Below are 11,598 nucleotides of genomic sequence, written 5' to 3'. Positions count from 1 at the left end.
GAATAGAGGAGTCTGTCAGGACAGTAGAGTTTGGGTAAATCCTATATAGGGTTTTAAAGTTTATTTAGTTTTGAAAGAGGACCTATTAGCCCAGAGTGGTCCTTAGGAACAGATGCAGTATGTGAACTGCTGCTGTGCCTGTTCTTTATTTGAAAATTGGTCTAATGCCTTCTCAGAGTAGCATCTGGAGGTCCACACGCATGCCTCCTGACCCCATTTCCAGAACTTACTTGGTATATTAGTTGAGGTTCTTTAAAGGAACAGAACCAATGGGACACACACACACACACACACACACACACACACACACACACACAAGATAAAGAACTTACTAAGTCAGTTTAAGTTAAGTAACATCTGAGTTATACCTGAGAGGCCAGCAGCTACTTGGTCCTTGAAGCTGGTCTCCAGCACTGGAGTTGTCCCACTGCAGCTGTCTGTCACTGCAGAGAAGGCCAAGAGCCTGGCAGTCACTCAGCCCATTAGGCTGGGTGTGTCAGCAGTCTCAGTCTGGCACTGAAAACCTGGAAGGTTCCTGGAGAGCCAATGATCTTGAGTTTGGACACACTAGTTCTGACATTAGCAAAAAGGCTCACTGCAGCAACAGGGCAAATCAATTCAACATGAGGGACAAGCTGGACTGCTGAGATGTGCTACCCACAGAGGGCCTTGGACATGAGCTGAAGCCATCAGGACAGGTCTTCCAGTGAGAGGTCAACTCAGGAGACTCTAATTTGTAGCAAGTTGGCATTAAAACCAACTGCAATGCTTCGTCACAGTAGTCGGCAGTAGTGGCAGTGGCAGCGGCAGCATCTTAGGCAAGGTCTGTGTAGCCCAGGCTGGCCTGAAACTCACTATGAATTCCAAGATGGCCTTGTACTCATGGGTCTCCCAAAGCTGGAATTATTGATGTATCCCACTTAGTCCAAATGCTTAGATTCTTTTTGAACATTTTTTTCTCAGGTCTCTGACACTGGTTAAAGCTGAAGGCATGTACACCGGAAGCCAGGATGCTCTGCTCCTGCCCTACAGAGCCTCTTAGAGACCCCTGTATATATAGAGGCTCTTTGCCCTGATAATCTCCCCTTGGTCCATATATACTTGTTTTGGGAGTTAACAATCCTTAGGTGAAGAAGTGATTGTCCCCAAGAGCTAGGGAGATAATCCAGTGGGTAGAGGCACTTGCCACCAAGTCCGAGTTCAAACCCCAGCCCCACATGCTGAAAGTTATTCTTGTAGCTCCATGCACATATCTACCTGCATGAGCGTGAAGTGCACACGCACACAAACACACACATGCACATCAAATTTGAGTGAAGCAGTACTGTGGATCCTTGATTACAGTCTTCTCAGATTTTTAATAAAAACTCGCAAAGTTGAACAATAATTTGATGGGAGAGAACTAGTTTTAATCTACTTCAATACAAAGGTATTATGGGAAATAGAGGCTGAGACTAAAAGATATTTTAAAAACCTAATTTACTTCATTCCACATGCTCAAAAATCACAGTATCAAAACAACTCCCACAGGGATGGCCGGCAGTTTCTTTTTAAAGGCATCATTCCTTCCTTGTGTGACTGAATGAGATATCTAGTCCAGACTGGCCTCGAGCTCCCTGGAGCAAAGAATGAGCTTGATGTTCTCAGCTTCTGTGTGCTGAGACCACAGACGTGTGTCACCATGCATGCTGATTCCATGCCGCTGAGAACAGAACCTAGGCCCTGAATCTGCCAGGCTGGCACTCTACCAATGGAGCCACATCCCTAGCTCCAGGATCCCACGCTCTTTAGGCTACCCTCCCATTGCTGGAGTCTCTGCTTTAGCCCATCTCGTCAGTCCTACAGGGCGAGCCTCAGGGGAGGCTTCTGGAAACAGGGTGAACCCGTGTTTCCCTCACTTCAGCTTTTCCAGCAAAAAAGAGTTTTCCTGTGGTTCTGATGGGTACATTCCCCTTCTTCAAAAGCTGTTTTCTGTTGCTGTCTTCCTGTGTGGGTGTGTGGTGCTGGGATCAAACCCAAGCGATGCCTGTCCGGGTTAGGTAGACACTCTTCCACGAGCTTTAGGTTTACTTTTATTTCCCTAAATGAGTAAAGCTTTTCCAGGTTTCGTCATTCTACTGAAGTTACCTTGGTGTTGCGCCCTCAATGTTCACTGCAGTATTATGTTTGCTAATTCTTGGAGTATATAGTTTTAAGGAAGTTTTTTCTTGTAGTATATAGTTTTTAGTACTTATTGTTTTTAAATGACTGTCACTCTCTGGTAAACATTCTTCACTGTCTTCAGTGTTTACTTCTTTGACCTTTAGATCTTAAAGACTTTCTCCACTTTCTCTTTAAGAAAGCTTAAGTTTTGTCCACTCTTTCTTTCTTTCTGGTTTAGTCTATTAAAAGCATTCCTTTTTGAGACACAGTTCTCATACCATTTAATTTGTCTACTTAAATTTGAGCACATATTTACAAATATTCAACTTTTGAAAACTTGCATCAAAACCAAAACAACCTGATACCTTTCATCTTCTGCTCTTGTACTCCATAACAGACACAATACCCTTCCATCTCTATAAGTATGCCTTTCTAAAGTTCCGTATAAGAGAATCATAAAAGTGGCAAGTTGTAAAAATTGTTTTGTTTTTAACCCTACACTCAGCATGTTTTAAGGCTCATCTAATACTTCATTCCTTTTTATGGCTAAATATGTTTCATTATACATACATTATCTTTTTATCAGTACATCCACAGATGAATATTTGGTTTATTTCCACCATTTGGCTTTATGAATAAATACTTCCCCCACACCTGACTATATATCCACCAAACATATTCCTTCTCCTTTATAGTTTTATAAAGCAACAGTGAATGTCTAGAATGTTATATATATATATATATATATATATATATGTGTATATACATATATATATGTATATATATGTGTATGTGTGTATATATATATATATATATATATATATATATATATATATATCCTGAAGAACAAATTATCCAATAAACAAGTAGGCAAAAATCTATAATAGTCATCAAAATCTGACCCTGGACTAATTCTCAAATTAGACTGCAACTTGGGAACTACTATGTAAACTACTATGTGCATACAGAAATTATCCAAAGGGTGCTTCTGGGTTTTCTTTTGCTTTCAAATACAAAGGAGGAGCAAAGAAGAGATATAAGGACAGAGGGAAGCTTTTTGCTTGAAGTAACTAGAACAGTACTGGAGGAGAAAGAAAAAGGCTTAAAAAGACAAAAAAAGAAAGCTATTCATGTAAGTTAATCAACATATTGCCTATGAATTAATGAAAATAATTAAAAAGACACACCTCCTCCCAGTGGAAAAAGATGGCAGGGGAGCATGTAGCTGAAGTCCCTGTGAGCATCAGGGTGCAGCTGGGCAGCTAGAGTCCCACGTCAGAAAAGGGAGACCCAGGAATATTGGGTGTTCAAGCAGCCATTTGACAGCAGAGCTTCAGAAGCTGGGTGCTGGTCCTTTGGGAAGTGCTAAAGCCAGGCCATTCATTCAGATGTGGCAGTTATTTATAAAACCATTCGTGGACTCCTCCCCACTCTCTGTGTAAACACTGCTGTTGGATGGATTAGGACAGACTAATCCTGTGAGTACTCCAGCAACCTATGCAATTAACATGTCCTTCAGAAAAGCTCTGGGAGATCTGCTGAACTCTAGGTTTAAAGGGATTTGAAGGCTGCCTACACCAGAGCTCCCCACTGATCTGCTGCTAGGGAAGCAGCCAGCCTGGAAAGGAACCTTCAGGACAGAATGTCCCTCTCTTCCCAGCTGGGGTGGAAAGGTCTGCAGAAGGATTATTATCTCAGGCCATGGGCTGGATGCCATACTTCAATCTTTGCTAACACTTTGGTCTGGGCTGATAGTTGTTAGTGTTCTTTTAAGCTCTTTAAACACACCTAGTCCCAATCTGCAAGTGTGAAGAACTTCTAATATTTTTTATTGGTATCGTAAAAATTTTAGAGATTATATTTCTTTAGCGCCCGTGTTCGTGTGTTGGTGCACTGCCACAGTGTGCACATCGAGAATATCTTACACAGTCAGTTCTCTTCTTCCACCCTCTGGGGATTGGAAATTGAACTCTGCTGGTATCTTTAAAATTTCCTTTAAGCTCAGGTATGGTAGCACACACCTGTAATCCCAGCCCCCAAAAGCAGAAGCAGGAATTTTAGGTCAGCCTGGTATACATAGCTAATTTCAGTCAACAAAAGCTATAAAGTGAGACTCAAACAATAGTTAGTATGTAACTAAAACTCCCTTTAAGACAACCACTGTACTTGTTACCTTCAGCCACACGTCCACCACAGGGAGTAAAAAGTATGGAAGTATAGTTTTATTCTATCTGTCCAGTTCACAAAACTGGACTACCAATAGTTACAGCATTCCAAGTTTTAAGACTAATAAGGACATACACCATCAATTCCTGAGTGAACAGTGCAGAGTAACATTTAATACATATTGCTCAGAAGATGATCTTGCAGCATAAAAAGTGATCAAAATGATTGCTTAGTTTATCATGTCATAAAATACAAGTGTTTAACTGCAGAAAGGTGATACAATTTCAGTGGTCAGGAAACTTGCAGTTCATAACAAAGGTTCCCGTATGCACCTGCTGCCATGACTGACCCTCCAGGTCAGGGTCAGCAGTAAAATAAGTCATGGTACAAAATTAAACCAAGAAGTTACTTGTACTGAAGACACATGACTTCATTCCAGAAAGCGAAGCCTTCCGTACATACAAAAACTCTTTTAAAAACTCCTAGGCAATCACAAATATAAACTAGTTGAATATTTTCTTAAGCTGTGAAACCGTGAATCTCATCATTGGAAAAGTTAAGATCATGCAGCAACCTGAAATACAAAACATGTATGACTTTTAGGGAAAATGTTTACAAATAGTCATGAGGTCAAAGCTCACCAACATACCTTTATTTTCTCAAGTCATGTTTGTTAAGAACACAATGATCACACCAGAAACTTAATGACAAAACAGCATCAGCTATTTAGTCAGTGTTCAATTTTCTTTAACAGTTTCACAAATACCACTAATTTTAAATGATTTGAGTTAAGATTCAATTAAACTCACTCCTTGAAAGTGGCAGACACGCTCTTGGATACATCTGATCTCTAGATCCTTCTCTTACTTTGCTCCCACCTCTGCCATGTTCTGTCTGTAGTTTATCTGCTAAAAACCATAATATTTTTATTGGGGACTATTCCACAGTCCTCTCTGTTGAATTCCTATGACATTCTTCAATAGCATGGCCCTGTGACCTCTATTCCTCACACTTAATTAAATATATGGAGTCTAGGGCTTTATCATGTATAGATTTAATTCTCTGTCTACTTCATACAGAGTGTTACTACTATATGATAATGCATGGCTGCTTATTAGATGCTAGCAACCACTGGTGACCTATGAAATCTAAGACTCTACTTCCATCCAGGGTTTCTCTGTGTAGCCCTGGTTGTCCTGGAACCCACTTTGTAGACCAGGCTGGCCTCGAACTCAGAAATCCACCTGCCTCTGCCTCCCAAGTGCTGGGATTAAAGGCGTGCGCCACCATGCCCGGTTACTTCCATCATTCTTTACTAATCAACTGAAGGGTTTTATAAAGAAAGCTTGCTCTGTGGTTATGCTGCTATCCAGCAACTAGCTCATATAGAAAGAAGGCAGAATAAATGCTTTATTTTCCCACCTTTATTCACCAGTGTTTAAAGTGAGGGGTAGGAAAACACACTGCTGAAATACACTTCCACTTGGCAAATCACACAAACAGAGCCTGAAACCATAGAGGTGGCTGCTGCAGATGATCATTCAGCACTGTCTGTCCAGAGCAGAGACAGTCACAGCAAGGGCTCACGTGGAACAGCCTTAGGATGCAGCAGGCACTGTGGGAACCTATCCTACTTTTGTAGACATGTATACTGTCTTCCTCAGGGAAGGGCTTCACTGTAAACACAGTCATCTTTAACACACCAAGTTATCTCTGCCCTTCTCCAGCTTGTTCTGACTGGACTGTGTGTGCTGTTTTGAATGAACCCATGGTCATATATATGAGAGGCAGACATTCTAACACTGAGCAACATCCCTAGCTCTTCTTCTGTTTGTATATATAGCTCAGGCTGTCCTGGAACTTCCCATCTTCCTGCCTCTGCCTCTAGAATACTGGGGTTACAGTGCACACATCACAAAAAGTTCTGGAACCATGCAGTCTACATTCATAACTTCATAGGTCCTTTATGATCGCATGGTTCTGGTCTCCTCAAAACACACCCCTAGGTGACAGTACCTGACTATCTATCATGCTCCAAGTTATATTTCAGTCACATCTGTCTCATCACAGGACAGTATGAGCCTCTGAAGTTAAGTCTACTTATCCACGTAGTGGGTAGATCAAAGTATCACTATCGGCCATTTGGTTGGCCATTTGGTTTTAAAGTACAGGCTTCTAAACCTTTATTATACAAATTGACAAGTGCTCATGAAATGAGGAGGGTACGTCTGGACTACAGCTAGTTATCTAGCTAGTACTGAGAGGGCCTGGATCTAGGCCTACCCACGGACACTAAAGTCTACAGATCCTCATGACCCTCATAAAATGGCAGTGTATATGTGTCCTATGAATGTGCATATCCCGAGACACTTTACATGACCTCTAGACTAGTTACAATACATCAAACAACATAACTGCGGTATAGCTATGCTGTGCTGCCCAGGAAGTGATAACAGCAACTGTACAAATGTTCAGTGCCAGGGCAATGTCTTAGAGTATTCTTGGTCCACAGCTTGGTGAGGAAGGGGAAGAGATGGAGAAGCAACTTTTGTGCAACATGCAGCAGACATGAGATTAACTCCAGAGGGCTTTGTAATGTGGGTAGCAAAGGCCTTTATTTTACAGAACAAAACTATGATAAAATAAGAGCCTCTTGTCAGTTTTGATATGAAAGGCACATTAACTGGGCATGATGCCTTAACCATAGCACCCAGGAGGTAGAGGCAGGCAGATCTCTAAGTCTGAGGTCAGCCAGGGATGCATATTGAGACCTGGTCTCGAACAGAAGGAAGACATATTCCATTAAGATGGTAATGACAAGAAATCAAGGAAATGAGTCTAAACTAAAGCCACAAGGGAGATGCAAATCTGGGTCAAGTCACCTTGACAGGCAGCTCCATCAGCTTGTTCAGGGGAGGTAATCTCGGGAAGGCATGGAGAATGGTTAACAGCCCTGCTGAGCCTTCCTGGTCAAGCAAGCTCAGTGTTGGAACATTAGTTTTGAGGCAAAAATTGAGAAACGAGCTGTAGAGATTACAGTTGCTTTACAGCATATGAAAATCCCACAGTCATGACAACCTACTATTTAATGAGCAAATCGAGTGGCTCCCGTCTGCATCCGTGTGGCTAAGATGTGCAGAAATCAAATGAATGAAAATGAAGAAGACATGGCCCCAGCTCCAGCTAACCACCAGTCACTGGGGAGGAATGGAGTTCTGCTAGAATGGGTGTGCAGATCCCTTTGTAGCCAGTCTTCCCATGCTGAAGGTTTGAAGTTTCCACTGCCTAAAGGTATCACTGCAGCCCAAAGACATCCTAAGGCATGTGAGTCAGCAGTGTAAATCAGTGTGGCATTTAGCCTTGATTTCCAATAAAAGAGAATTGCTTCTTTACAACTTGGAGTTGGGGTTTTTGTAAATAAATTTTACAATAAAATTAAACTCAAAATATCTATAAAATATAAGGTTTATACATAACAAATTTAAGGAGTTTCTAATCCAGAAATCCAGTACAAATATTTTAAGGTATCATATACGGTAGTTTCATTGTACAGTCTAGCCTTGGGTCTTGCTTGCTTATGTAGTCTAATCTGGCGTCTTCCTCTGACCTGCCCCCTAACTTGGGATCGCTGGGTTTTACTTACCAGCTCCTCTACAGCTGCAGAGCACAAAGGCAGAGAGCCTCACTGAAAGGAAAATGGCTTATTCGTCATTACTCACATAGCAGGTGGTGAACACGAGACTCAGAGCCCAACATTCCAAAAAGATTGCGGCACTGATCTTGTAATGTTCTTGACAGCCACAGGGAGAGATGCCTTTGACGGCTGCAAGTAATGCTGAGCACAACCCAGGCCCCAACCTCTGCCCTCAGTTTGAGACCAGCAGTTCCACTACTTTCACAGCAACCACAGATTTCATGGCAGGCCAAAGGCTGGCCAAGTACTCTCTGTGAGCTTCCACTGCAGGGTCCCCACTCCCCACTGCCACTCACCTTATCCCCTCGTCTGTAAATGGTGTTGGTCCACAGATACAAAGGAAGGCCCTAGAGTTTTCTAAACTCCTTTGCAAAAAATCAGAGAGAAGAGCTCGTGACACGTGTCCCTGTTTGCCATTCCATTCTGGAGAAGGTGCTGAGAGAACAAATTCAACATCAAATCTAGGACAAGAAAAGAGTTTTCAAAGTCTGTCATTTCAAACCTACTATTGTCACATTTCAAGGTCAGTAAGACTCCTTTCCCAAAGGACAGCTTATGAAGACTGGATAGGTTCTAAGTAAACATTTAACAAAGACATACACATGAATGCAAATTCACCAAGGACTGGCTTTGCTGTGGGTAAGGGCAATGTAAGGATTAGCCTTACTATGAATGGAGAAGTGATTTGCTTTATGGTTTTGTTTTGTTTTCTTGAACTCATTAGCAAGAGGACTTCATGGGATCTCAGAGGCTGCTTGCTACACTAGCATTAATGACTGCCTTGAGCCTCAGGACAGCGCAATTTCCAGAGACAGGTATTTTAATCCCTGCTTAAATCTACACCACAAGTTTCAGACCATGGGACAATATAGCTAAGAAGCCTGCATGACTTCTTATCCCTGTAGTTACAAACCGGGGAGATCTATAGTCTCTATGCCCAGGGCCTAGTACTAGCCCTGGGAATGGCACTCATTCACTTGGTTGTGTGAGGCAGAGCCTTAGAACCCTTCATATACAGCCTATGAGCAGCCCTGGGTCCACCTTCAGTCCCTACAACATGACACTGACTACTCAGTCTTCTCGCCACGACGCTGCTAGGAACCCCACTCTTCTGCTCTTAGCTCAAGCTTCACATCCATCAACAAATTCTCTGACTAGCCCTACTGGTCTTGGCTCCTTTACTCTGGATGTAGAAATGGTGGCCTTTGTCTGTTCTTCACAGCTCTTACTTCAGGTTGCTAGCGTGTAGTCCCCGAGGGAACTATTTCACTGTCCATCTTGCCCTTCAACTCCATGAAGGCAGGGATGATGTGAGCTTTGGCTACTGTATCCCTAGTGGCCAAAACACAGGAACACTAAACAGAATGGAACCAGAAACACAGAAACTAAAGAAAGAGCACAATTTAGTGAACTACCAAGTGAATTGCTGGCCAAAAGCTAGAAAACCAAGGTGCTGCCACCTGACACACTGCCATTTGGACAGTACCAGGTCACTGGACTCTTATACAGCCTACTCCTCTCTGAAGAGCAGCAGGCCCTGCTCACAGATCAGCCTAAGCCTGGAGTGTGTGTGTGGGGGGTGCTCCGAAAGGATTCTGGGTGAGAGATGAAGAAGCTGAGTGTGAGGATAGACTGCAGCTGGTGCTGCAGCCTTAATGGGGCCGAGACTCCCGAGAACTGACAGGCCAGGTGCAGCTGCAGACAAGTGAGAGCAGCAGTCAGCAGTCAGAGAACACGCCCAGCTCTGCACACCAGCCCTGCCTCATGGGTTTCCTAGGGCATTCGTTGGACTTGGTGAGGACACTTCCCAACCAATCACATCAATCTGGTAGTTTTTCCCATCAAAGTTCCCACTTAGTCTACACAGCAAGTCTAACCCATGCTTAGAACTGCCTCCCCCAAAGCAGGGGTTAGCATGAACACCTGAAAGCTGCAACTCAAAACGTTCAAACATCACAAACTTTCTGAGTGCCCACACGACACTACTGGTATTCTACTGGATTCTGCAGCACTTAGGGTTTCAGACTAGAGAACCCAGTTGCTGAAGTTTATGCAAATACTGGAGAATTCTCTAACTATGAAACTGGAGGGATATAAGGGCTTTTGAATATATTTCTTAATGATTCATTTTTAATATTTTATGTTCTTTGACTATGCTTAACTCCCAAAGAATATTTTGTGTGAAACAATTAGTATTCAACATTAGATATAGGATCCTCAGTTATGGATAGTATTAAAAATTCATTAATGATATTTTTAGGGTATAAAAGGATATGAATATAAAAGTCAAACAATTTTATATATTATTTGATTCTCAAAACACTCAATATTATTAATGTTTGATGTATAAAATGCATTTAAATAAGAATATTAAGAAAAATAAACAACAACTACAAACCCGAAACTGGAAGGACTTCTAGCTCCTGGCACTCTGGATAAGGCCACTCAACCTGCATCTTGTTTTACTCAATCATTGTTAATATTTTTTATCCAAATGTCTTTCTACCATGGTGAATCAAAAGCCACAGATGGCCTTTTATGGCTCTATTTCCAATGAACCTTTCACTAAAACAAAACTGCTAAGATATAAAGTCAGAGTAAATTGGCCATACACTGCAATGGGTACCTGTTCTTAGCCTTCCTTTACTGCGATGCTTTTTAAAGAAGGCTAACTATGAGCACCCACTTAGACAATGAAGAGACCTGAGCTCTCTACACTTTTCACCCCTTTTGTAATTAGTCACACACTGGTTCCTTGCCTACAGACTGGTACTCAATGGGCAGAATGAAACGGCAACACAGATCATTTAAGGTTCCTGTGAAGATGCTGCTGTCCTAGATGAGAAAAGTGCTTTAACCAGAGTGGGAGCAAGTCCACACTAAGATAGAATGGATGATGTCATGTCTCAAATCACTGTAGTGTCTTCTCCAGGAATCTTCTGTTTGACACAATTGCAGCACTAAGCCACTGGAGGCTGCAGAGGTCATCTTTAAACCCTGACCCAGGGAAAAAAATTAGGATCCTTGAAAGGTTTACCTGAAAACAAATTCAGACAACCCACAAAATATAAAGTGACAAGGAGAGAAAAGGATGGGGTAGGGACCTGGACTTGCTCCTTGAGAATGTACATGTGGCGTGAGACCAAAACAGGAAGGATATCCCTTACAGGTTGAGTTCTGTTTGCAGTTAAACATAAGCTCCCGTTTGTGCTGTTTGACCCAGATGCTCTGGGTGTGCATGACCACATGTGGGCTGGGGGTACACATGCATGCTTGCTCCAGACTGGACCTGGGAAATGTGGCGAGTTGTCGGTTTTGCCTTTATAACCCCCTGCAAAAACATGACTTGTGACAATTTTCTGGGAACCCAGAGATGGACCTGGTCAGAGATCCATCCTCCCAGTATTAAATTAAAGCTTGCTTCAAACTTGGCTTAAGATTGTAGTGGTGGCCGGGCGTGGTGGCGCACGCCTTTAATCCCAGCACTCGGGAGGCAGAGACAGGCGGATTTCTGAGTTCGAGGCCAGCCTGGTCTACAGAGTGAGTTCCAGGACAGCCAGGGCTAAACAGAGAAACCCTGTCTCGAAAAACCAAAA

The 11,598-nt window shown here is 42.5% G+C and overlaps 1 protein-coding gene across 2 annotated transcripts in view; it reads right to left on the bottom strand.

The window, feature by feature from the left end:
• Nucleotides 1–2,987: 2,987 nt before the first annotated feature.
• Nucleotides 2,988–11,598, bottom strand: part of LOC110327403 (cytochrome b5 reductase 4) — a 56,768-nt gene continuing 48,157 nt past the window's right edge. Inside the window, exons 14-15 of one of the 2 annotated variants that reach the window (XM_021206365.2) lie at nt 8,299–8,463; nt 2,988–4,882 (exon numbers count right to left, since the gene is read on the bottom strand). In XM_021206365.2, the coding sequence (XP_021062024.1) occupies nt 4,828–4,882; nt 8,299–8,463 (220 nt within the window). In that variant the 3' untranslated portion in view covers nt 2,988–4,827. The remainder of the gene's footprint in view (nt 4,883–8,298; nt 8,464–11,598) is intronic. The other variant, XM_021206364.2, reaches the window with a different exon arrangement.

Source organism: Mus pahari, chromosome 10, assembly GCF_900095145.1.
Source record: "Mus pahari chromosome 10, PAHARI_EIJ_v1.1, whole genome shotgun sequence".
Taxonomy (NCBI): domain Eukaryota; kingdom Metazoa; phylum Chordata; class Mammalia; order Rodentia; family Muridae; genus Mus; species Mus pahari.
Note: the sequence above shows the minus strand (reverse complement) of the source record. Positions and strands in the feature narration are given on the sequence as shown.